The sequence below is a fragment of the Ranitomeya variabilis genome, chromosome 7 (genome assembly GCF_051348905.1).
Source record: "Ranitomeya variabilis isolate aRanVar5 chromosome 7, aRanVar5.hap1, whole genome shotgun sequence".
In the NCBI taxonomy this organism is placed as follows: Eukaryota; Metazoa; Chordata; class Amphibia; order Anura; family Dendrobatidae; genus Ranitomeya; species Ranitomeya variabilis.
In genome coordinates this window covers 38,894,210-38,921,978 of record NC_135238.1, presented here as the reverse complement: position 1 = coordinate 38,921,978, position 27,769 = coordinate 38,894,210, and the positions used below count along the sequence as shown (strand labels likewise).

At 42.1% G+C, this 27,769-nt stretch overlaps 1 protein-coding gene across 1 annotated transcript in view; it reads left to right on the top strand.

Moving 5' to 3' along the window:
- Nucleotides 1-27,769, top strand: part of FAM20C (FAM20C golgi associated secretory pathway kinase) — a 148,499-nt gene that overhangs the window by 34,769 nt on the left and 85,961 nt on the right. The window contains exon 3 of the mRNA XM_077274893.1: nucleotides 4,302-4,380. Coding sequence (XP_077131008.1) covers nucleotides 4,302-4,380 — 79 coding nt within the window. The remainder of the gene's footprint in view (nucleotides 1-4,301; nucleotides 4,381-27,769) is intronic.

Here is a 27,769-nt window from a genome sequence, read left to right as displayed (position 1 = left end):
TCCTTGCTTCAGGCAGTCAATCATATGACAAGAAGCTTTAACCCAATATACTGTACAGTACGTTGCATTAGTTTTAGGTCCTGTCTTGTAGAACATTGAATCTAAATTCATAATATTTTAATTTTCTCCACCGATCTGATATTTTTGACCCAACCAAAGAATAGGTCATCAATAGAGTTAAAGGAGGTATCCGGAGCTTTACAAAAAACAAAAGATTTACCTAAACACTAACAGGCAGGTAGTTGCTACTTACCTGACTGTTGTGTCCAGCGCTGTTTTTTCCCGTCACAGAGAGGTCACAGACCGCTCTTGCCAGGGATTCAGAAGCCTCTGCTGACGTCTCGTCTACAGAGCGGAGGCTTGTTTTCTGGTTCACTCTGTCAACAGGGTGGGACTTCCAAGGTCATTCTGATTGACAGCCGTGGCACTTCTTCTGATTAGCAGACCCTCGAGACATCACACATGCATCGTAATGATGTCGTTGGTTCTACTAATCAGAAGAAGCTAAGATAGTAGGAGGTTCGCAGTGCTCTGGTCTGGTGGCTATAGACTACTGAAGTGGCCAACGAACCAGGGTCCCGAAAATCTTTTTGTTTCACTATACTTATGACCTATTTTTGGTTAGGTAATAAATCTCAGATCAGTGGGAGTCCGATAACTCCACAGATCAGCTATTACCAGGTATTGCATGCGAACTGCGGAGTGGCCGTTCTATGGGAGATGAGCTATAGTACTCAAGAATAAGCACTACATAGTGGAGGGAGCTACGGTGTTCTTGCTCCATATACCATGTACTTCAGGAGGCCACAGCCCAAGGAATCAGATGATCGGTGGATGTGGCAGCTGTCTAGTTGGAATGTGAACTGTAGTATACAAATCGCATACTTGTGGTCTCATGGCTGCCCGCTCCCGGTGCTGGCATCGGAGAATCCTTGGGTATGTGCAGATGATCCAGAAATGCTTGCTCTTTGCATGCAGTGTATGTTCGCTGCGCCCAAAGAGCTGCCGTCTATTGAATGCGGGTTAAATCTGCATGTGTTCGCTGAACTGTGCAGATTCACTGCGTCCAATACATTGTATGGGTAAAATTTCTCTTGGGGAGACTCACATCTCCGCAAAAGAAATTGACATGCTGCGGTCTGGAAAGACCCCACCTTTGGCATGTTCTGATAGGTCAATGTTTATGGTAGGCTCAAAGGCCATTGTTAGCAACCAGTGACACCCTGTTTCAATAGTGCAATCGCAGGGTGTCAATGGTTGCTGGCAGTGATAGGCTGACAGAGGAAGAGATCTCCCTCTGTCAAACTCCTCACATGCCACTGTTACTATTTAGAGTGGCATCTGAGGGTTTAAAGTGCTGCTTTGTTGCTTGCACCGGCAGCAGGAGATCAGCATCTTCCAGCTATGAAGGGCAAGCACAGAGGAAAGCAGCACAAGTACAGCTCCTATGCCTGTGCCATCTCTGTGAAATAACAAGTTAATTAAATTTGCGAAATGTGTTTAAAACACATAATTTTTGATTGTCTGTTGCAATATGTTTACGCTATATGTGTTTATATGTGTTGCCAACCAGTGGTAGTCATTAGGGATGAGCGGACCCATGGATGTTCGGGTTAATTCCACAGTACCGGAACTTGAACCCGAGCCTGAACCCCATAGAACTTAATGAGAACCCAGACTTTGGTGCTGTAAAATGGTTGTAGTAAGGGCTAGGAGTAAGTTCTCTCTCTATGCGAACACTAAAATGGACTTCTGGGACAAGTTCGTGTTCGAATTTCAGCATGGGACACTAGGTGTCCGGTACTCACCACGAACTGTAAAGTTTGGGTTTGCTCAACTTTCGTAGTTATGTAATCTGCAGCCTGTTATGGGTTTTGCTTGCACGCCACCAATACATATTGAACATGCATCATGACAAAAACTGGACTCTAAACAATATTTGCAGAAAGTAAGGGTGGACAGATGAGTACCCGGAATGCAAATATGAAACTCCTTCTGCCAATCTTCTACAGCCTCAATTTTTTTCTGCACAGACATTTTGGTTTGTTCCCTGATGCCTTGAGAAAGAACAAATCCATACATTATTCATGTAAGGACTCTCATTTGCATACAGTACCTGGTGCCAAGAGTCTAGTGATTGCTTCCTCCAGACGAGTGCCAAAAGTCAGCAACCACCAAAGCTTCAGAGTCACAGAAGAACATATGTCAAGATTAAATAAGGTTGTTCTCCTGTGTCCAATTCTCTTTAAGAACATATTCCTCTTTAGGAGAATGCAAACTCTTTACAATAGAAGTAGGTAGTATCTTTTTTCCACATCTGACCAAACCTGAGAGGAGACCAAGGTCCACCATTACCCTTGGCTCTCTTGAAAACTGCATAGAGGGAGCAGTAATAAGACACGAGGAGCATACCGGGCTTAATAATATCAATTGCATGTTGGCCCTTATTCATTAGGGGGCTTAAAGCTGGTTCTGCCAAATAATAAGGCATTGGTATAATAAATGGCACATGTTATAGACTTTGCATTGGATTCAAGAGTTGGAAATTAGGCTTCCGATAGGGACTTATTGGTTGAACAGTTGAGATTTTGCAAAGGATATTGTAAATGTTGAAAAGATTTAGTAAAAAAAGGCAGAAAAGTAAAACTCTACGCTGTGTATGGTGATGTTATCTATTATTGTAATCCTGCCTCTGATGATAATGAAACACCTGAAAAGTCGACTCTTAGGTAAAGAACAAGGAGTATAAGTGTAAGATATCCCAAGCGATTGATGGCCCTGATATAGGTATTGCATGGGAAACAGGAGTTGGAAATTAGGCTTCCATTAGGGACTTGTTGGTTGAATAGATGAGATTTTGCAAATTATATTGAAAATGTTGAAAAGATTTTGCAAAAAAGGTTAAAAAGTCAAGCTCTACAAGCACTGTATGTGAAGAGACATAGGTGTCACTGCGCATACTGCGGTCAGTGATGTAAAACCAGAGTATTTTTTTCCTCCAGCAAGCTAAGTGCAGAGAGGGTTAATAGGAACCTACGTTATGGGCTAGTTTTAATGGACTCCACATGCAGAGTCCTGACAGGACCTGTGTGAGGTCAAGGTCATGTGACACATAGGTGTTAAATACGTGGCCATGAGAGTCAGCGTGTGTCTTTGGAGAGCAGGAACTCCCACATGGCTCCTGGAGGAGCTAAGGACTGTGCGGGATAACTGCAGGTGAACCCTGCAGGTAAAGAACTCTGTGCTACTTTATTTGTTTTGTCTACCTTTATGCCAGCAAGGCTCTGTTTATTTTGCTGAACCCTGCCAAGGTTTATGCTATCCACAATAAACCAGCAGATCATCTAATATGTAAAAAAAATGCATTTGACATAAAAAAAAAAACAAATTTAAAGAGTAAGTCATTTTTAACTAGTATTTTCAGGAAGAAAACTATCTATTATTTTGGCTTCTCCATGTATCGTTAGATCCACCAGACCTGGGAGAGACAATGATTGCTTGAACGACACTTGTTCAAGGAACGCATTCTGCATATGAAACCGGATAATTATGTTTTAAGCTACGCAATCATCGGTAATGATAGTTTTTGTGAGAATAAACACAACTTTTCAAGAAAATCAGCTGGTGAAGTCAGCAGGTTAGACTTAGTAGAAGGCATGTTTTAGCTGGAAATCAAAGTGTGCTTTTCATGTGTAACGCGGCCTGGGTAATTCGGCATGAGAAGTGTCTGGAAACATAACATTACAGGAGGCTTGTAATGAGCTGCTTAGTAAATGATGGAGGCCCGATCCAATCCATGATCTGGCGCTGGTGCGATACACCGATAGCTTGTGTTGAATACAATGGGCATAAAAGTGAGCAATGAGATATCATAGAATCCTAGAATGTTAGAATCAGAACTCTAACAACTAACTACCTAAGTTCTTTTAATGCCCTGCACATGGGATGAGCAACATAGTGAATCTAAAGAACTATGAAGAAAAACAGGTCCATCAAGACCAACCTACAGCGTCAATCCATACGTAGTCAAAACCACACTTGCCTAAGCATTTTCTGAGTCATCTGGTCATCTGGTCCCAAGGCTGTGGAACTATCTTGAATATTCACAGGAGATGTGAGCAGTCATGTACCCCTAAGATGGGGCCTGTCCCTCAGTTGTCTACTAACATTACCAAGTGAAGGATCCTCAATGGGTTCAATGGCCTACCAAATAGTGAAGCTCTTGGCAGTCAACTAGGATGTCACAATACCTTGAGTGATGAAAATAATATGAATAATTTCATTTTTTTTTTGTTTTCTAGCAATGAAATCTGGAGGTACCCAACTCAAGCTCATTCTGACATTCCAAAATTACGGACAAGCACTTTTCAAGCCAATGAAGTAAGTAAAGAACTTTTTTGTTGCAGTGATATACCGCTGTTATTTTGGTCCTCATTTCCACTAGTGGGATATAGTCCTCAAAAAGGGTATATAAATTACAGAAGCATTGTATAAGAGAACATAAAAGGGCTTCCACAGACTTAGCTTTGTGCTAGCCATACCATCTAGCAGATTTCATGGAGGCACTAGCGGCCTTCACCCTTTCACCCCTATACAGGTATCTGGAGTCTATGGACTGGTTGCTGGCTGGTGGAGTGGGTTGGCAGAAAATATTTAAAAAGTCAGTTAAGCATCAAGAGGTCAGGTAGGAACAAAAATATCAGGCAATAGAGTAGTAAAAACACAAACTAAGGTCCATAACTGGATATCACATACAAGATCATGACACCAGAGGTGCTAGGACTGAACCAAGGTCAGGTTAAACCTATAACTGGCACTGGAAGCTGAGAACTAGTTTAATTAGTGTAACCTAACGTCCCTGCCCAAGGCTCAGAGCAGAGACATAACTAGACACAATGTGAAGAATTAGCCCTCAAACTCACTGAATGGATGGCACAACAAGTCCTGCAATGCTTAACAGAAGCATAAAAATGAGTCCAGGCATAAATGTTACATAATATATGTTTTCTGAGACGTGAGCCATTCCTTCCTTTCAAATATAATGGAACGTCTCTTTGGATTTTATTATTTTTTTTATTGGTTGCATAAAGAAGCAAAGGAATATTGATTGAGATGACATTTTTTATGTACAGTAGCTGAATAATGTGAATATTAAAAGTTAAAGGGATTGCCTCATCTCAGGAAACAAACCTTTTAAAGAGGTTGTCCCACTCTATCTTTGTTTCGACAAATGTTTCGAGGACATGATTTTGGGGAATTTCCTAAATTATAAGTATTCTCCTTTTTGTCATCCATTTGTTAGTACAAACTGCACGACATTGAAGACATGATTTTGTGACAATCGCTAGTATATAAGTAAAATAAGTTCTGTTCCTACACTTGTTAATACATTCTACCCTCCCAGACTGCACTGCTCTCCTGTTCTCATGGCCGCTGATGGAGGAGCATGTGACCAGACCTCCTCCAATTGAAAAACGCTCTACATAAGAAAGCCGTTTTCCAATTGGAGGAGACTAATGGACAGGTCTGGTCACATGCTCCTCCATGAGCGGCCATTATGAGAACAGGAGAGCAGTGCAGTCTGGGAAGGAAGAATGTATTAACAAGTTTAGGAGGAGAACTTATTATGCTTAAATATTAGTAATTGTCACAAAATTATGTCTTCAACACATTTATAAAAAAAGGTTGAAGGCGGATATCCCCTTTAAGACATCTCAGAAGTGTAACTCAAAGCTCTTGAGCTCCAATCTGTAGGATAAAATCATTCCACACTCCGAATTATAATAGTGCCATTGGGTACTGGAAAGTATGTGCTCTTACATGTATATTTAGACTCCGACTTCCTGGATTACTGGTTCACGGGAAGTTCAGAAGACGTTTCTTAAGCTTTGCTTCCACATTCTGGTGCCCTGGGCATTTTTCTTTAGCATATCTCTGAGGTCCTTGGCATGGAAAGTTGTGAACGTGTTTATGAATGCAGTTCTTCACTGCTTCCTGTGAGATCCTCAGCTGCAGGCCATGACTATACCGTGTTCCACCTGTTCCGTGGCATTGGAAAGGCCTAATAATACTGATTAATTCAGTTGTTTCTGTTATTATTACCCGTCCTTGTACTAATGGTAATCTGATAGTCTGGTTGCTAATGAGTTAGTTCCTATCAACAATGGGTTGCTAAACAGAAATTCCCTAGCAACCAGTCTCACATTACTCAGGACTTTAGTTCAAGGTATAGTTTCCACTGAATTAAGAACAAATAGACTTGTCGTAGGTCAAATCAGTGACTCTATGTAATAGACAAACCCTTTAAGGGGTTATTTCCATATTTTTAAGTATGCCTTTTTGGATATTGCTTGTAAAAATTAGCACTTTTGTAATTTACCGTTTATTAAATTGTTTAGCCGTTGTCGAGATATTGACAATTTTCTTTCCATGTGTATACTGTTCGTTGCCTAGGAGACCGACCGTCACTTCTATTTAACAGCGGTGGTGGAACATGCATGGTGCTTACAGTCTCTTCTCTATTGAGTTTGTAAGCACTGCTTCAAAGCCAGCTGGGATCACAGGAACTCACTTGAATCGCCTTATCCCGGTCAGGTTCAACGTAGTGTTTACAAGCAACACAGCCGTGGTGGTCTGTCTCCTAGGCAACGAGCTGTAAACAACAGAAAAGAAAATTGTTAATATCTCGAAAACGGCTGCAAATTTAAAAAAACAGTAAATTGCACATGTGCTTGTTTTTACAGTCACTATCCAGCAGTAATCATCTATGAAGATGGAAATCGCCCTTTAAGTAGCTGTTGGCTATCAATATGACGCTACTGGCTACTTGAATGGTATTTGGAATAGTGTTTGTATTGTAAGAGTATTATTTATGATCGGGCCGTACATCCATGGCATTCTTCTGACCCAAGTCATCCTTTAGAATAGTTAGAATTGATTCCTATGAGGGACACTTCCATATTTTCACAATCATCCATAGTGAAGTACAATGTCGGTAATAACTGTAGCCATGCACTTTTTTCAATCCATGGTTCTTCTTCCTTCCAGTGCTTTGGAGTGAATCGTCTTGAGGGTATTCCTCTTCCTCAAAGGGATCTATTATTTTAATTCTGACTGCCAGCTATGCTTGCTCTACCATGCAGTCAGATCATTTCTGGTGGAATGTATGTGAACCCCTGAGTATGATCCCATAAACATAGAATATATTGGCTTATAGCTACTGTTCAATGATTTCTTGCAGTTTTTCATTTCATCCATTGGGACTGCAATGAAGACGTATATGTCTAGATGGGAACTATGTAAGAATAATCACAGAGGTGGTGCTTAAATTAAAGATTCTGGTGCAAAAGTTGTAGCCTGGTCTATCGGATACAATACCTCAGGCCTTAAGGTCTAGTTAGCCCTCTCCCTCTCCCTATACATACTTGCCCATTGTATTGCTTTTATCTGGACAGGACAATTTTGTAAATTAGACATCAAGAGAGGTTCTTAGGTATGAAGGTATATCCTAGATTCCATATCAGTACTGTGTATCTTCCTAGATCTTTCCATAGGCATTGCAAAATGCAACCACTAGACTCGTTGGCCAAAATACTTAATTTTTGACTGGTTCCTAATCTGCAATTTCTAATATTATTGACTTTTCATCTGGCATCTTACTCCTTTGGGACCTCTTCACCCCATTTGGATACAATCCTTTCCAATTCTGTGACTTCCTGCTGGACCCTACATGAGGTTGGGAGGTTAGAGGAAAAAACAGCAACTTTGGCCCATTTCTAGTTTATTTAAAAGGGCCCACATAGCATAGCCAATCTACGATTTACAGTCATCTTCACTGTCCCCATGCCTATCAGTATGTCTTTGGAGTTTGAGAGGAAACCGGAGAACCTGGAGGAAACCCACGCAAACACAGGGAGAACATACAAGCTCTTTGCAGATGTTGTCCGTGGTGGGATTTGAACCCAGGATCCCAACGCTGTAAGGCAGCAGTGCTAACCACTGAGCCAACGTGCTGCTCGCCCCAGACTTTGGGATTTAATTACAACTGCAACTATTGAGTTATAAGCAATTTCTCTTAAAGTCCAGTAATATTATATCCTGTTATCTGAATACCGGTCCTAAGCCTTAGACAAAATGATCGACTTTTGCAAAGTTTTTCAATCCATTGTGCATGGAAGTCAATTTGCAAGCGCATTCCTATTGCCAGCCCAGGACAGAAGAGATAAGCTATTCTCACTGGGCCTCCGTCCAAATCTTAGTGATGTGTTGTGTGTTTTTTTTTTCCCGCTGTCTGAAAATCTCATTCCATTATCTTGTTTTTGATACGCATTCTGCATGGTTGATTTAAATAGTTTTCCTAGGCAGCAATCCACAATAGTTTCTATTAGTAGATACCACTGGTTTACAAATGAATCTCAAATTACAGTTTTATGACTAGAGAACCCATGAAAACCTGTGAAGAACGCAATGGAATGTTATAGAATCATTAGTCTGGTAAAGGGAATGGATGTAGATATTATGCATGGTAAGTATTTTGCTGACTTCTAGTTGAAAAATAATTATAATTTGCCCACCCGTGGGATGCGTCACTAATATTTAATAGTGTGCTGAGCTCTTATCCCATCCCTCGTCTCAGATGGCACAAGAACAATTTGTGCAAAACTTAAGAGCCATCGAGTTGCAATTTCCAAGCAGGACACAATAATAGGGTGAGTATGCTGCAATTAAAATAACAATATCAAATGCCAGGAAAAACCTAAAAATGTAAACCATCAAAGGCCTTTTTTTGTGTGAGTGCTATCTATAATTTTCCCCGATGGCACCCGCACCTGTGATAGTCTATGGGGTCACTCACATGCCAGTGATTTGTGGCAAAATCGAGGAGACATCTCCGACTTTGATCCAAGCTTTGGATCAAAATCGCCAATGCAAGTCTATGGGTCCGTGAAAAAATCGGATGACATCACAGACTGTCACATAGGAGAAGGTGGAGATTTTTTTGTTCTTCCTCTACGTACGAGAAAAACATGGACCAAACTCTTATCAAATTTATTGGTCCATTTTTCTCGTAAAATCGGACATCTGAGTGCGGCCCAACATATAATTAATAGATTAGATCCAGCTCACCATCAATGATATTTTTGCAGTGTTCGGAGCTTGGGGGCCGCTACGTGAGGGAGTATAACAATCAATGAAGAAAAAGGAAGTCAAACGCAACGAACTGTGAATGAACTTTATTGACAAAAATGCTTGATAGAGGATAAAGTAGGAGATCAGCCGCGCGTTTCAGGTCGCCTGTCACCCTTAATCCAACTTATAATTGCCATCTTTTACCGAAGCGAGCCCAGAAGTCACTGTTAGCGCAGCACCTGAAATGCTTTGGTATGAAACTCTCCCCAAAACCACATCCTTTTTATAGACTACGCCCAAGATATGGCCACCCTGTCTGATGAAGGAACATCTCGAGAAGGAACACCGACATGTTCCTTCATCAGACAGCAGGGAAATCTACCACCTATTCTGGGATTCCCAAAACTCTCACTTTAGGATGGAGTTGGAACATGCTTGTTCACTCTTCCAGAATGTCCAGGAGGAATTTGGGAAAAGGTGAAAAAGTCCACTGTAGCGCCCCCACTGCCGCAGGGCCGAGAGGTACCCGGTACCGGGCCTCTGAGTCTCTGCTCTGGGGTTGTCACGGTGGATAGGCCCGGTCCGTGACCCTGCTGAGGGGCGCCCAAAATAATAGGTGTGGATGGTGGAAGTGGTGGTAGTGGTGCGGTGCAGTAAATAACGAGGACACCAGGTTGCAGTCTCTTTACTGAAGGCTTCTGGGTCCTCAGTCCGGAATACGGTTAACCGGGCTGCGCAAGTCCGGCCAGTCCGATGGCACCTCCAGAGTTCCCGTTGCAGGTGGAAATCTGTGCCTTCCTTCTAGCGTTTGTGTGTTGTGGTCCTCCCCTGCTGTGCTTACGGGATAGTACCCCACAACTGTTGTGTCTGTTCCTCGTGTTCCCTCACAACAACTCGATTCTGATGTTCTTCTTCTTCTCGCCCCCCAGATCTTATGGTAGGACGCACCCGTATGACGGGAAGGCTCGGAGCTCTTCCGGGACCCTAGAGTCGCCCCTCTCCAAAGGTTGCCCCCTATGTCTGCGTAGGTGATGTAGGTGAGACAGCCAGCCTATAGCTCTCTGTCCTGCCGTTGGTTTGAAGTAATGCTTAGAGCTCTGTACTTCCTCGGCGTTCCGGCCACCGGTTATTTACGCCTCAGTAGGATGTTGCCTCGGTCTAACAGCACGACTCCTACTGGTATTTCTCCCTGTTGCGTTGATCTCGTTTCTCACTCAGCACAATAAATCTCGCTTCTTGTCCTTTCTTAGGGCACCGCCGCTATTAAGTGCAGGCGCGGTCCCGTAACGTTCTCTCTGATTGCCAGGCCTCTGTCAGGATCCCACCCCTGACAGGGACCCTACCGAATCTTCCCCTACAACACCCTCTGCCACAAGGTGTTGCCTGGTTCCAACCCAGTCAGCGTTCTCTCTAACTTCCTGCCTAACCCCCAGTTTTACCAGACTGTGAGGAGTGGCCTAATGAATAGTACCCTTAGCTCCCCCTGGAGGCCAGACTGTGAAATGTATTGGTGTATATGATACCTGGTCAGATGAACTCCTTCAGTGCCATCAGACGTACCATAGCCCCCCTTAGCGGCGGAGCCACAGTACTGCAACGACCAGGACTCTGGGGCGCTGCATCCACCATATAACATCATGTTGTCTTTTTGATCCAAAAGTTTGTAATGATTAATTTCTTAAAAAGAGTTTCCCACGAAAAGCAAGCAAACATTTTTAATCGATCCTATGGCTGGGACCCCTATGGATTTCTAGAATAAGGCTCTCGATCCCCCAATCTTCTTCATTGAGTCAGGATTGAAGATAGCGCCTTGGTCGAGCATGATCACATACGTCCATATACCCACTGCCGTCATCCACTGGATTCTACAGTCTTATGAATGCCCAATTTTTTTTTTCAATAATGGACACCCCATTTAACTCTCCAATATATAAGGGCATTTGTAGATTTGCGTGAGAACAAATTAGCTATAATAAAGCTGTAATCAGTAAGTCCAAGGTAGAGGTTAAGTCCGTTTTTAGACCATGTGTTTAAACTAGAGATCTTCCAAAACTTTCTTCCAATACTTAAGAAAAAAAATGTACGTGGCAATTTATTACCTTACAAGTAAGTCCTTGAGAGCATGCGCGTGTCTGCCGTCTATACAGTATTTCTATATACAACTAAACCCACAGGTACAGAAGAAAACATTACATTCTAATGGTTCAGTCTTCACATATAAGTATGTATTTTAGTGCTGAAACCTCTGAGATCTCGCTGTGACGAAAATGCTAAAATAACATAAGGAAGGATTAGTAAACAGAGCCTATAGTTTACTTGTTTTTTGCTTTGGTGCGTTATTACCATTCTACAGAGATAAGCTGTTAATTGATAGCTACCAATCTAAATAACGCTCCATGTATTCAGATTATTGCTGTAGGGACCTTTCAGTAATATGTCTCCTTATAATCTGTGCCAAGTAGCATGCACTGGCTGCAGCAGTCTATACATATCCCTGACTGTACATTAATCCCTCCATAGCCTTTGGGTATTTGAAGCTGTCATTTCTCATCAGCTATAGGGTACAATGACGCACACCTTCTCTAAAGTCAGCATAAAAGTCAAAGAAAGAATGTAAAAAATCACTTTCAAAACCATCAGAAACTTTTTTGAACTTTAAATTTTCAGATATAATAGATATCAGGAGTCAGGGCAGCTGGTATAATCATGGAGCTTGCGCATGAATAATTTTCTACTGATTATGGTGGTCTGCGAGTCAACTGTGGAGCTTAGGGTACAGACTGTTGTAAAATGGCCTGTATTCTGTAGGTAGGCTGTGAGGATTTTCTCCTAGTTCGAATTGCTCCTCTCACTTATATAATGGCCTTCTCTAGAGGTTTCTACCTGCTTAGAAAATTGATGACCTGTTTTTAGGGTAGGCTATCAATATTGCATCAGTGGGGGTCCATCTCAAAGAAAAGATGAAAGATTCTCTCTCCTCTAATGTTTACCAGGCACAGTTCCATACCAGTGTCCTGTATTTCAGATTTGTCCTATCCACTCTTAGCTATCGCATAACCAAAATTACTGATCTATGCCTGGTGAAGAAAGAAGATGTTCCCTACAATCAACTAATCGTCAAGGACTCTAAGACTTTGATTCTATAATTAATGGTCATCCAAGATCACAGATTTCCCCAATGTGATATTAGGGCTCGTGCATATTTTTGACCCAAGTAAAATCCGACAAATTATTGGACTGCACTTGGACCAATGTTATTCTATGGGTCTGTGCACATGTCTGATTTTTTTACTTGGACCAAGCCGATCTGAGGATAACATTGCAGATTGCCCAAGTTGGTTCCAATCGGATCTTACATGGCCATGCAAGTCAATGAGTCTGTGGAAAAAATTGGACTGCATTCGGATGATATACGACTGACAGAATGGAGAAGATGGAAACATTTATTTCCCATATTTTCATCTGAGAAAATCGAATAATTCACTAATCATGCACTGATCAGAGTCTGATTAGCATAATTGGCCCGATTCTCGCAGATAAGAGAAATTACGCCGGTGTGACCCTCAGGGCTGTGGAGTCGGAGTTGTGGAATCGGTGTCCATTTTTGTGGAGTCGGAATTGGAGTTGGTATAAAATGGACCAACTCAGCCTCCAAAAAAAATATAATAAATTGGGTTCAGTAGTACAATGCCAGATGTGCTGGACATTTTTTCAAACGTCCTATAAATGTCTGTTCTGTTCCTGATCTAAGAATCTCAGCTATTAGTTGAGATGAATCTGTGCTGCACTTTTTGGACATACTCAGTAGTGACCATTGCTGTGGATTCAGAGTCGTGGCCTAAGAGTCGGGAGTCAGGGACATTGAGAAGTCAGAGTCAGAGTGGCAGTCGGTGGTTTGGCTTACCGACTACTCTAGCCTTACTTGGATCTACGACACAGGAGAAGACCCTACTGCCTGACTTTAAATAGGTCCATACTTATCATCATTTTATTTCCCCAAATCTGGAAATATTATCTCTCTCCCCCTTAGCCACCCAGGACTTCCCCAAAAATGACAAAGGACATCCACTTTTTGGCACAGTTTGCACAAACCGCACCTTTTTTGTGATTTGGTTTATAGGATTATCCTGAAAAATCGTTACTATTCCTATACTTTGTGTGAGAAAAGAACTTTGCTTTGTGTGTTGTGCCCCTTTAAATACATGTGGTCGATAGTGTACCGGTAATACACGGTATATTGTTCTTCAGCTCCATTTTCCGATATCAGGTCCCTTTGTTTAGTGCTTGAGCAGGCAGCCTGAGATACGGTAATTCGTGGTGTCAGCATAGCCCCAGCGCTGGGCCAGGCATCAGTTTCCACTGTGATAAATGGATGTGACGTGTAGCGCTCTCAATTTTACTTTGTCTCGTGTGGTCGGGATGAATACACAGTATATGGCCAGTGACTGGTACATGTGACATCAGATGGGGGAGGCTAAGTTCAGGAAACATCAACTCATCATTACACAGACGAGTGCCAGCAAAACCTCAAGCCAAACAGGAACCAAGCAATCCAAGAAGAAGCGTCTAGTAATTTGATGAAAACGTGTATTGAAAGGCAATGTTATATCCTGTAAACCTTGACTTCTTGGATGTGGATATAGTTTTTTTTTTTTTTTTTTGCTTGTATTACGTTTTATTTTATTGCTTTATTTGCAGTGATTTTATGCTTTAAAATACCACTCATTAGGTTTCCGTTAGGAACATTCATCTAATGTTTTCCTAATTACTCGCAAACGATGGTTAAATGAATGCCGACTTCCATTAATTTCAGAAATCTACAGTCGTCAATCAGCTTAAATATTTGTTTGGCTGGGTACTAAAACATAGTTGTATGTAGAAGTGTTCTGCCACAAAAATCGGCTGAGTATCCATCCTGTGTGCACGTGCCCTAATGATAAAAAAAATGTAGACCCTCTAAGAGATCGTTATCTAGAGGAATCCAGTTGTCTTTTTTTTTTCCTCGGGTAGACCTAAAGAGGATACGTCATTAGATTTCTCAAAAAAAGCTACAAACATTACTGTTGTACTTACTTGGAAAATCTATGTCAGACAATTAAAAAACTCATCCTAGTCTCTCTTCCCTGATGATGCTTAATCTCTTTCCACCAATCCGGGTAGACAGATCCTCAGCATCCATCATCTCTGCTGCTGAGATCTCACACTGCTCAGTACAAGCTGCATGTGTCAGACTGGGTGGGTGAAGACTGAATACACTTGGACTTTCTCACTCTAAAGCCATTCTGACATGGATTCTAAAAAAGTAAGTGCACCGGCGTCATCAGATCTACTTAATCCCTCTTCCAGAAATGTGACATATATGGATATCACTTGTCTTGTCCCAATGAGTGGAGCGAGCTCAGTAGCCAAACCCATTGTATACATGGATCTGACCTCTATCAAGTTTCGGTCAGAGCTAGCTAAGTTTTAGAAGAGGTGGGCCTCTTCTGTCACCCCATCGCTCCCTTGCCCCCAGCAGGTGGTGTCAATAAGTTATCATGGCAGCCATGCCCATTATTTTTGTACACAGTACACTGCACTACAAAAGTACTGCAGTGTATTGCACAAGCGATCAAGTGATTCCAGTTTCAAGATACCTATGAGTACTAATAAAAATGTAAAATAAAAATAACATATATATATATATATATATATATATATATATATATATATATATATATATATATATATATATATATATATATATATTGTATACAGGGTGGGCCATTTATATGGATACACCTAAATAAAATGGGAATGGTTGGTGATATCAACTTCCTGTTTGTTGCACATTAGTATATGGGATGGGGAAAACTTTTCAAGATGGGTGGTGACCATGGCAGCCATTTTGAAGTCAGCCATTTTGGGTCCAACTTTATAAATGGCCCACCCAGGTGTATCCATATAAATGGCCCACCCTGTATATTCTGTCTATCTGTATATTAAATAGATAGCTGGATAGATAGATAGATAGATAGATAGATAGATAGATAGATAGATAGATAGATAGATAGATACATTTTCAAAATGAAAGATTTCAAAAGGCTCAAAAATTATCCCATTTTTCCCATTAGACAAATACAAAAAAATACAAAGTTTTGGATAATTTTGAGTATATAAAGAATGTAAATCTTTCTGTTCCCATGCATTCAAGTGAACTGTGCGTCCGACCAGTGTTGGATGACATTTGTGCTTTCAGCTGTGTCTTACCCAGTGGGCTGTCAGTTCTCCGGGGATCAATCTGAGCTAAATTTGAAAGTTTGATCGTGCCCTTCCCTCGAGCAGCGAGCTTGCCTTCTGTGACTCGGCCATGATCTTGCTTTGATGTGCGCTCCCAAGGAAAGCCTGTGGTGTTCAGTGTGCAGGCGGTAGTTCGGAGATAATATCATGCCAGAGAAATCTCTCTCTCTCAGAATTATCGAAAAGCGTATCTTATCCAAAGAAGTATAGGAAAATGCATTATTATAATTTTCAGTGTATGCAAATAAACTAATTAACATATTGTAGATTTACTATTAAAGTCTATTAAAATCAGGAACGTGTGTCAGGCTGCAAAAATCATTAGTTCTGAAGAAATTAAAATTACAGCCAGTTTTAATAACTAATGTTCTGCTGGAAGTCTGCTGGGTGAAACGTGCTTACAGGCCATGAATTTATCATTGCTAGTACAGGAATACCTTCATTTTTTTTTATAGTTTCCCTTTTGCTACCGGATCAGCCAGTTAATCCAGCTTGAGAGGTCTGATATTGACTTAGGCCAGTGTCTTAAAGTCTAAAGCCCATAGATACCTAGTCTTTTATTTTGGTCAAGTTCAAGGTTCAGGAGCCGGGATGTGAATTGTTATGACCCCAATGGCGAGGGTCTCAGAGGATCGTGGAAGTCTGCAGAATACAAAAATCCAGCTCATAGGGTAGTGGTAACTGGGTTGACCATATATCTACTCCTAACGCCAACACTAGAAGTAGCCGGGGATCATTCCTACGTTGATTCTAGATGACACGCGCCAGCCGGAGAATCTAGCTACCCCTAGTAGAGGAAAACAAAGACCTTTCTTGCCTCCAGAGAAGGGGACCCCAAAGCTGGATAGAAGCCCCCCACAAATAATGACGGTGAGGTAGGAGGAAATGACAAACACAGAAATGAACCAGGTTTAGCACAGAGAGGCCCGCTTACTGATAGCAGAATAAAGAAAGGTAACTTATATGGTCAACAAAAACCCTATCAAAATCCACACTGGAAATTCAAGAACCCCCGAACCGTCTAACGGTCCGGGGGGAGGACACCAGCCCCCTAGAGCTTCCAGCAAAGGTCAGGATATAGATTTGGAACAAGCTGGACAAAAATACAAAACCAAAACAAATAGCAAAAAGCAAAAGGCAGACTTAGCTGATATAACTGGAACCAGGATCAGTAGACAAGAGCACAGCAGACTAGCTCTGATAACTACGTTGCCAGGCATTGAACTGAAGGTCCAGGGAGCTTATATAGCAACACCCCTAACTAACGACCCAGGTGCGGATAAAAGGAATGACAGAAAAACCAGAGTCAAAAAACTAGTAACCACTAGAGGGAGCAAAAAGCAAATTCACAACAGTACCCCCCCCTTAGTGAGGGGTCACCGAACCCTCACCACGACCACCAGGGCGATCAGGATGAGCGGCATGAAAGGCACGAACTAAATCGGCCGCATGAACATCAGAGGCGACCACCCAGGAATTATCCTCCTGACCATAGCCCCTCCACTTGACCAGGTACTGAAGCCTCCGCCTGGAGAGGCGAGAATCCAAGATCTTCTCCACCACGTACTCCAACTCGCCCTCAACCAACACCGGAGCAGGAGGCTCAGCAGAAGGAACTACAGGCACAATGTACCGCCGCAACAAGGACCTATGAAATACATTGTGAATAGCAAACGACACAGGAAGATCCAGACGAAAAGATACAGGATTAAGGATTTCCAATATCTTGTAAGGCCCAATAAAACGAGGTTTAAATTTGGGAGAGGAGACCTTCATAGGAACAAAGCGGGAAGAAAGCCATACCAAATCCCCAACGCGTAGTCGGGGACCCACACCGCGGCGGCGGTTGGCAAAGCGCTGAGCCTTTTCCTGTGACAACTTCAAGTTGTCCACCACATAATTCCAGATCTGCTGCAACCTATCCACCACAGAATCCACCCCAGGACAGTCAGAAGGCTCCACATGACCCGAAGAAAAGCGAGGATGGAAACCAGAGTTGCAGAAAAAAGGCGAAACCAAGGTGGCGGAACTAGCCCGATTATTAAGGGCAAACTCAGCCAACGGCAAGAATGTCACCCAATCGTCCTGATCAGCAGAGACAAAACACCTCAAATAAGCCTCCAAAGTCTGATTGGTTCGCTCCGTCTGTCCATTAGTCTGAGGATGGAAAGCAGACGAAAACGACAAATCAATGCCCATCCTACTACAAAAGGATCGCCAGAACCTGGAAACGAACTGGGATCCTCTGTCTGACACAATATTCTCAGGGATGCCGTGCAAACGAACCACGTTCTGGAAAAACACAGGAACCAGATCGGAAGAGGAAGGCAGCTTAGGCAAAGGAACCAAATGGACCATCTTGGAGAAGCGATCACATATCACCCAGATAACGGACATGCCCTGAGATAGCGGAAGATCAGAAATGAAATCCATGGAGATATGTGTCCAAGGTCTCTTCGGGACAGGCAAGGGCAAGAGCAAACCGCTGGCACGAGAACAGCAAGGCTTAGCTCGAGCACAAGTCCCACAGGACTGCACAAATGACCGCACATCCCTTGACAAGGAAGGCCACCAAAAGGACCTGGCCACCAGATCTCTGGTGCCAAAAATTCCCGGGTGACCTGCCAACACCGAGGAATGAACCTCGGAAATGACTCTGCTGGTCCACTTATCCGGGACAAACAGTCTGTCAGGTGGACAAGACTCAGGCCTATCAGCCTGAAATCTCTGCAACACACGTCGCAGATCCGGAGAAATAGCTGACAAGATAACTCCATCTTTAAGAATACCAACAGGATCAGCGACTCCAGGAGCATCAGGCACAAAGCTCCTAGAAAGAGCATCGGCCTTCACATTCTTTGAACCTGGTAAATACGAGACAACAAAATCAAAGCGGGAGAAAAACAATGACCAGCGGGCCTGTCTCGGATTAAGGCGTTTAGCAGACTCGAGATACATCAGATTTTTGTGATCAGTCAAGACCACCACACGATGCTTAGCACCCTCGAGCCAATGACGCCACTCCTCAAATGCCCATTTCATGGCCAACAACTCCCGATTGCCCACATCATAATTTCGCTCAGCAGGCGAAAACTTCCTAGAGAAAAAGGCACAAGGTTTCATAACAGAGCAACCAGGGCCTCTCTGCGACAAAACGGCCCCTGCCCCAATCTCCGAAGCATCCACCTCAACCTGAAAGGGAAGTGAGACGTCAGGCTGGCACAAAACAGGCGCCGAAGTAAACCGGCGTTTCAACTCCTGGAAAGCCTCCACGGCAGCAGGAGTCCAGTTAGCTACATCGGAGCCCTTCTTGGTCATATCCGTCAAAGGTTTCACAATGCTAGAAAAATTAGCGATAAAACGACGGTAGAAGTTAGCGAAGCCCAAGAACTTCTGAAGACTCTTAACTGACGAGGGCTGAGTCCAATCAAGAATAGCTCGGACCTTGACTGGGTCCATCTCCACAGCAGAAGGGGAAAAAATGAATCCCAAAAAGGGAACCTTCTGTACACCAAAGAGACACTTTGAGCCCTTGACAAACAAAGAATTTTCACGCAAAATTTTAAAGACCAACCTGACCTGCTCCACATGCGAATCCCAATTATCAGAAAAAACCAAAATATCATCCAGATAAACAATCAAAAATTTATCCAGATACTTCCGGAAAATGTCATGCATGAAGGACTGAAAAACTGAAGGCGCATTGGAGAGCCCAAAAGGCATCACCAAGTACTCAAAATGACCTTCGGGCGTATTGAATGCGGTTTTCCATTCATCACCTTGCTTAATGCGCACAAGGTTGTACGCACCACGAAGGTCTATCTTGGTGAACCACTTGGCACCCTTAATCCGGGCAAACAAGTCAGACAACAGCGGTAAAGGATACTGAAATTTGACAGTGATCTTATTTAAAAGCCGATAATCAATACAAGGTCTCAAAGATCCGTCCTTTTTTGCCACAAAAAAGAATCCCGCACCAAGAGGGGAAGAAGACGGACGAATATGTCCTTTCTCCAGAGACTCCTTGATATATGAACGCATAGCGGTATGTTCAGGTACCGACAGATTAAACAGTCTTCCCTTAGGAAATTTACTGCCTGGGATCAAATCTATAGCACAGTCACAGTCCCTATGAGGAGGCAGTGCACTGGACTCAGACTCACTGAAGACATCCTGATAATCAGACAAATACTCCGGAACTTCCGAAGGCGTAGAAGAAGCAATAGACACAGGCAGGGAATCCCCATGAATACCACGACAGCCCCAACTTGAGACTGACATAGCCTTCCAGTCCAGGACTGGATTATGGGTCTGTAACCATGGCAGCCCTAAAACAACCAAATCATGCATTTTATGTAAAACCAGGAAACGTATCACCTCGCGGTGTTCAGGAGTCATGCACATGGTAACCTGTGTCCAATACTGCGGTTTATTTGCTGCCAATGGTGTAGCATCAATACCCCTAAGAGGTATAGGATTTTCTAATGGTTCAAGAGTAAAACCACAGCGCTTAGCAAATGAGAGATCCATGAGACTCAGGGCAGCACCTGAATCTACAAACGCCATGACAGGATAAGATGACAGTGAGCAAATCAAAGTTACAGACAGAATAAATTTAGGTTGCAAATTACCAACGGTGACAGGACTAACAACCTTAGCTATACGTTTAGAGCATGCTGAGATAACATGTGTAGAATCACCACAGTAGTAGCACAAGCCATTCCGGCGTCTATGAATTTTCCGCTCATTTCTAGTCAGGATTCTATCACATTGCATTAAATCAGGTGTCTGTTCAGACAACACCATGAGGGAATTTGCGATTTTTCTATCACATTGCACCGAATTAGGTGTCTGTTCAGACAACACCATGAGGGAATTTGCGGTTTTGCGCTCCCGCAACCGCCGGTCAATTTGAATAGCCAGTGCCATAGTATCATTCAGACCTGTGGGAATGGGAAAACCCACCATAACATTCTTAATGGCTTCAGAAAGGCCATTTCTAAAATTAGCGGCCAGTGCACACTCGTTCCAATGTGTCAGCACGGACCATTTCCGAAATTTTTGGCAATACACTTCAGCCTCGTCCTGCCCCTGAGACATAGCCAGCAAGGCCTTTTCTGCCTGAATCTCAAGATTGGGTTCCTCATAAAGTAAACCGAGCGCCAGAAAAAACGCATCAAGATCAGCCAATGCCGGATCTCCTGGCGCCAGCGAAAAAGCCCAATCCTGAGGGTCGCCCCGTAAGAACGAAATAACAATTTTTACTTGCTGAGCAGAATCTCCAGATGAACAGGGTCTCAGGGACAAAAACAATTTACAATTATTCACGAAATTCCTAAACTTAAACCTGTCTCCGGAAAACAGTTCAGGAATCGGTCTTTTAGGTTCTGACCTAGGATTTCTGATAACATAGTCTTGTATGCCCTGCACACGAGTAGCCAGCTGGTCCACACTTGTAATCAAGGTCTGGACATTCATGTCTGCAGCAAGCATAGCCACTCTGAGGTAAAGGGGAAGAAGAAAAAAAAAAAACTCAGAATCTTCTTTCTTATAATCCCTCTTCTGCAATGCATTAAACATTTAATATTGGCCTGGCAAACTGTTATGACCCCAATGGCGAGGGTCTCAGAGGATCGTGGAAGTCTGTAGAATACAAAAATCCAGCTCATAGGGTAGTGGTAACTGGGTTGACCATATATCTACTCCTAACGCCAACACTAGAAGTAGCCGGGGATCATTCCTACGTTGATTCTAGATGACACGCGCCAGCCGGAGAATCTAGCTACCCCTAGTAGAGGAAAACAAAGACCTTTCTTGCCTCCAGAGAAGGGGACCCCAAAGCTGGATAGAAGCCCCCCACAAATAATGACGGTGAGGTAAGAGGAAATGACAAACACAGAAATGAACCAGGTTTAGCACAGAGAGGCCCGCTTACTGATAGCAGAATAAAGAAAGGTAACTTATATGGTCAACAAAAACCCTATCAAAATCCACACTGGAAATTCAAGAACCCCCGAACCGTCTAACGGTCCGGGGGGAGGACACCAGCCCCCTAGAGCTTCCAGCAAAGGTCAGGATATTGATTTGGAACAAGCTGGACAAAAATACAAAACCAAAACAAATAGCAAAAAGCAAAAGGCAGACTTAGCTGATATAACTGGAACCAGGATCAGTAGACAAGAGCACAGCAGACTAGCTCTGATAACTACGTTGCCAGGCATTGAACTGAAGGTCCAGGGAGCTTATATAGCAACACCCCTAACTAACGACCCAGGTGCGGATAAAAGGAATGACAGAAAAACCAGAGTCAAAAAACTAGTAACCACTAGAGGGAGCAAAAAGCAAATTCACAACAGTGAATGTCTTGAATATGCATGTAATTTAACTCTCCTCCAGAGGAAGAGAAAGAAAGTGCCAGCACCTATTAGCGGGCGTCAAGGAAAGAATATGTGCAGACGAAAGACTGTGAAGAGGACTCTATGCTGAAACAACACTCCAACTATTTTATTTTTTGAGTCACTGGTGGTCTCAAGGTTTGGCCCACCAGCGATCATTAAAAAAGCACTGCCATCAAAGTTTGTATCCTCTTAATATATTGTAATCATCATATTATCGAGCTATGTGTACTTTAAATTGCTCCTTTTGCCTTTCTACCCAGCTAATTATTCTCTTTTCTCTATGGCTCTATGTAGAAACAGGAAGTCTCTTTTCCCTACATTTATCATTCCCTTCTTTACTTCTGACCCAGTTGCTCGTTCTTCCCTCCTGCTAGGGACTTTTGCAGTGATTGATGAGTCTTACAGGGAAAATTGATCTCCTGTTTCTACATAGAGCTTAGAAGGATTCAGCTAGTCAGTTTGTAATCACTTGTTGTCATAGACTTAATGGAAGAGAGAACAATTAACTGGGTAGAAAGGCAAAATGAGCAATTGTAAGTATACAGTGCTATATAATATGATGATTGCTATATAATAAAAGGATACAAATTTTGATGGGATTACCTCTTTAAGTGATAGCATGTCCTAGTATTATGCCAACACTTGCTAACATGGGAATTCCCCCTTACCAGTGTCTAAACATGGCCTATACCGAACTGACAACTCTTTTTACTAATTCACCAATAAATATGACCCACTCAAGTTGTGTTTCCAGAGGGAAGAGGGGAATAGTCCACTGATTGACTCCTCTGGGATTTATTATCGCCAATATGTAAAAAAAAGGAGCGGACATGTTAAAATACAACATGCCCAATCCTTCTTTTTCTTGACATCTGCTACTTGGGGAAAAGTTGCAAGATCCCATAAATATTAGCAAATTTGCTGATCCCACTGAAGTCATCTGGTTTGGGTGACTTTAAACTAATATGTATGGCTACTGTAAGGCTGACAGGCTGAAAACTATAATAATGTAAGATGACACGTTAGTGTAAGACTGAACGACTAACATCTAGTGAAGGAAATATTTTTGAAGATCAATTAAAATACATCTTTTTTTTTAGTAGGTAATCAAAATCCCAAAGGGTTGGCCAAAGGTATAGTGTATAGGACTTTGTGACAGCGCTTGAAGGGAAGCCTCATAGATGCCATCAGTTCCCTGTAAGAAATGAAGTCTTTCTTACAGCGGTAGATGGGGTCATCTTGTCTTCTAGTGAAATGTGCTATTTGTTTTTCCACCCACAGGGCATCCTTTTTATCCTAAAACTGAGTATTTTAGAAAAGGCTGCACTTACCAGTAATATTATGTCCTTGTCATAAGAATTCATGCCTCTTTGAATACACAACAATTTCCTGCAGGCTTTACAAGCAGCAAATTGACATGACATGCTCACTTTATTTTCTACTAGTAATTCTCCCTGTTTTAATCCCCATAGGACATAAAGTGCCTGTAGATTATTAGTGCTCCGGTACGTAACTTTACATTTTTCCACAATGTCTCTGATATGCTAAGAAGATGACCGAACTTTCATAAAATTGGAAAATTATGGTCGCTGCTTGAATCCTTGGGGTACAACACTTATGACTAGGGACCATTTAGTGTATTAATCGTTAACAACTGCTGTCTGGATACAATCCTTTACACAGCTTATACTTATACTCTGTGTGTGGTATTGGTTCTTAAAGAGAATCTGTCAGTAGTATTTTTGCTACCCCATCTGCGGGCAGTGTAATATAGGTGAAGAGAAGCTGAATCCATCGATGTATCACTTATTTTACTGGGTACAGCCGTTCTGACACAATTAAAGCTTTTAGACTTTGAAGCAGAGTTGAGGAAGCTAGCCCCGCCCACACCACAGCTAATCCTGCACACACCAGGCTCTGTATGTACATTCTCTATAGACAGTGAGCTGCTTATCACAGGGGGAGGAGGTTTGGCTCATGTAGTCTAGCAATGTTAATCTCTTAGTGATAAACCCTTCACAGTTAGTAAATAACAGCATGCGCTTTCACAAGTGACGCATCCCTGAATTCTGTGTTGCAGCCTCTATCTCCTCTTGTCTTTAGATTACACAGCAAAAACCTTCTGACACATGCCCTTTAACAACGGAGTTTTTAATTCACTATATAAGTCAGACAACTATAGCGCCATCTATCTGCAGGTACAACAATAGCTATATACGCCAGAGATTTTAACTGTGGGGCATGAGATCAGCAGATGACTATTACACCCACTGCCACTAATCCTATAGCTCGCAACTGGAAATAATATGAGATATGTGTACATATCACTTTTCCACTCACCAGACGACAATTAAATGTAGATCATGGTAATTTTATTTATTTTCTGTATACAACGACATTGAGTCTCACACAAGCACATGTGTCTGATTGTTAGTATGAATTAACCAGGCAGGTGAGGGTATAATTCCATGCAGGTATTAGGAAAGATATTGCACTAAAAGTAGCACTGTGACCAAAATACAATTCCTATGGACCTTTCTACACAGGTAGACTGGTGTGGGCGGAGTTATCTGCGGTGTGGGTGGGGTTAGCTTTCTCAGCTCTGCTTCATTCTAAATCTAAAAGCTCTGATTTTGAGAGAACTGCTGCACCCAGTAAATTGAGTGATACATCATTGGATTCAGCTTATCTTTGCCTATATTACGCTGCTGTCAGATGACGTAGCAAAAAACAGCTGACAGATTCCCTTTAACATGTTCAAAGCAAGTTGAAAAAACAAAAGGACCCTAGGAGGAGGACGAACGGGAATGAATCGCTCCTTTTATTTTCCATTGAATTGTGACCCCTCACTATTCCCCACCGCAGTAGACACCTGTCTTGCACAAGGTCTATCAGTTCTCCTTATACCTGTGTCCTTTTAAAAGAGCCACCAAGGAGGCTAAGGCTTATCCTTGGGGTTTTTGGGTGAATTATATGCCTTTGCCTTCCTATGTCGGAGTCAGCAGGGAGCAGTTGCTTGGAATAAATGATTTTGTCCTCCCAGCTTTTCTTTGTCTCATTAGAAGACCTGTTGCATCTCGTAATGAGTTGTCCCCCTCGCCGGAGCGGTCTACGGTAAATGTCTATATGTAAATCAGCAGTCTGTTAAGCCGAGCTCGTGCATTATTTATAAATCAGGTTTATTCTGAGCTTTTCAGTTACTAATCCAACATCTGTACTCACCCAGGGAGTAAAATAACATTTCCAACACTTGGTGAAAAAAAATGTCAACAGACTAAAAATAATTTATCTCGGGTTCAGTGGTGAATCTTAGAAAGTATCTTCATGAATAAAAACAACTTATTTCATCGATTTTGCATTTTTTTGAGTAAGGAATTAAGGAAATCATTGTAAACAGCAGCAACACCTATAGGCCGTAATAGGTATTACACTGGCTGAGCATAATTATTGCATATAGCGAAAATATTGAATTCTAGAGACCTTGAAATGGACCATGTAAGCAGTTATAGTGACCAAAGTACTCATTTTATCCTTGGTGTGTTTACTAAGTTGTCTATGAAGCTTACCCAGTTTATTGACATGGGATGGACTATAAGCCAGCGTCAATGCTTCAGATCCTTAACAGTTCTTTTACTTATTTGCTAAGATGTTTAGCGATGTAAAAACGATTCAATAGGACTGGTGTATAAAGAGAATTTAAAGGAAGGGACTGATGATTTAATTTTGCCCACTTTAAAGGGGTTGTCCACCATTGAGCAATCCTTATTGGTCGGCTAAAAGGGGTAAAAGAAATGAGCTCCTCCTCCTGATGATGATCCCATGTAGTAACCACTTGGGGCATCACGGGAGGCAGTTAGTGGTCACTGATTGGCCGCAGCATTCTCATTTTGTACAGCGCTGATTGGCTGCAGCACTCATGTGAGACCCCCGCTGAATATTGATGCCAGGTGTAGGATATGCATTTCCTATTAATTATAGGTTATCCACAGTCCCTAACTCTTTTTTAGTTGGATCTTAAGGAGATCTCTTCTTCTGTATCTTCAGGATTACAGAACATAAAGCTTTCTAAAAACTTTATTAACTTGTATCATGTTAACTGTACTGATCTGTAAAATCATATTGCCAGGGTCACCCAAGAATGCGGGAAAACCCGAGAAACAATGTAGGAATTGCCTTTTTCATTTTCGGCATCATTTCCCGAACTTGGATTTTTTTTTTCTCACATTGAATGGTAAAATGGATGTTGTCATTCAAAAGTACAACTAGCCCTAATAACGGCAGAGTCGTTTGTAAAAAATAAAAAGGCTATGGCTCTTGTAAGAAAAAGAGGGAAAAATGAAAATGGGAAAAAAAACAAAAGGAAAGGGGTTAAGCGTGCCACCGGGTCTTATTTTCAACGTATTTTTAATTGCCGAACACAGTGGAGATTTTCTGTTTGATTACTAAAATGTCACCATATGCCAGAAATATTTCAAATGTAAATTTTCACATCGAGCAGACTGTGCCGACTGTGAGACCGAGAAATAACGAATGCGCCATTTGGCTGAGGAATCTCTAAGTAAACCTGTATTACAGTGCTATTCCTTCTGTGTGGCTCTGGAAGAAGAGAAATATGTCGTTTTCACATCAGGATGAATAAAATAGGGTCAAATAACTGAAAATTACCGTTTTTTTCCTTGGCTCTCCACTATTATGTGATGATAATGGGGAGGACAATACATCATGAGATACACGGCTTTTAGATATGCAGATAATGGAAAAAAATGAGGTCTATTGTGACAATGTTACTATAGAATGAAACTTCTAACAAATAGAAAAACAATTGGGACCAACATCATAAGGAGTGTGTAGACCAACATGGGGGCATAGTTTATCAAAAGCTTTTTGTAATTTTTACATCACCCCTGTTCTCATACAAGCCTTCCATACCAATATTTACATCACAAAATTTAGGATATTTAAGTCCCACCTCCAGGAACAATCAAGGACGCCCCCCAAAAACAGCCACTTCTACAAAACTCCCACCTTTGGGTGTGGTTTTGCTAAGCTCCATCCCTTTTGTTGTCAGAATCTGGATTTTTCTAAAGTATGGACATGTTATTCTTATTCAGCCCTTAGATCACCGTTTTTAGAAAAGTGCCGCGAAGTCAGTCATTCAAGTCTATGGTTGCGTGTGAAACACTGGACTGCACTCGGATGTGATCTCAGTGCAGTCTCCTATTCGACAATGGAGAAGATGGAGAAACTAATTTCTCCATCTTCTCCGCAGGCGAGAAGATCGGATCACACTCTGATGACACTCGGCTCAGACTTTGAGTCAAGTGTCATCAGCATAATCTGCCCAATTCTCTCTCACAGGAGAACATACGCTCGTGTGACAGCGTCCTTAAGCTCAGAAGAGCCAAGTGTTCTCGTATATATGGAGAAGCTGGGTGACAGTTATCTAAGGTGTACAGGAACCTTAAATTTGTTTTTGTTTTTTTAAATTCTGCTAAAAATCTTACATCTGTGATGGCCATATATATACAAGTACCAGCTGATATTACTGTACTGCAGAACATATCCAATGTATATAACCAATGTATATAATCTGTGTCGGGCACTGATTATCAATCTTTTTTCTATAAGGGCTAAAATCCACACCGAAATTTGTAAAATTGTATCTCGAAAAGAATCTAATGTCAGCCAAGATAGAGACTCCTCTTCGAGCATCGTCTGTAGATGGGGCTGTTTGGGGGTTTTTGCCTCTCATCAGTACAGAGCAGAGTAACGTTTGGCTGAATGACATACCATAAGCTCCCATGTACATAAGTCTACACATGTGATGTGTATGGGAGCTCCCGACAGATGATGTCATGGGACAGAAGGATTTGGACATCGGGATTTTTGCTCCAAGAGAGATAAGCTACTGCCAAAAGGTGTGTGGCAGCAGCTTTCTCCTTTCTCTCCCCTTGAAAACACGA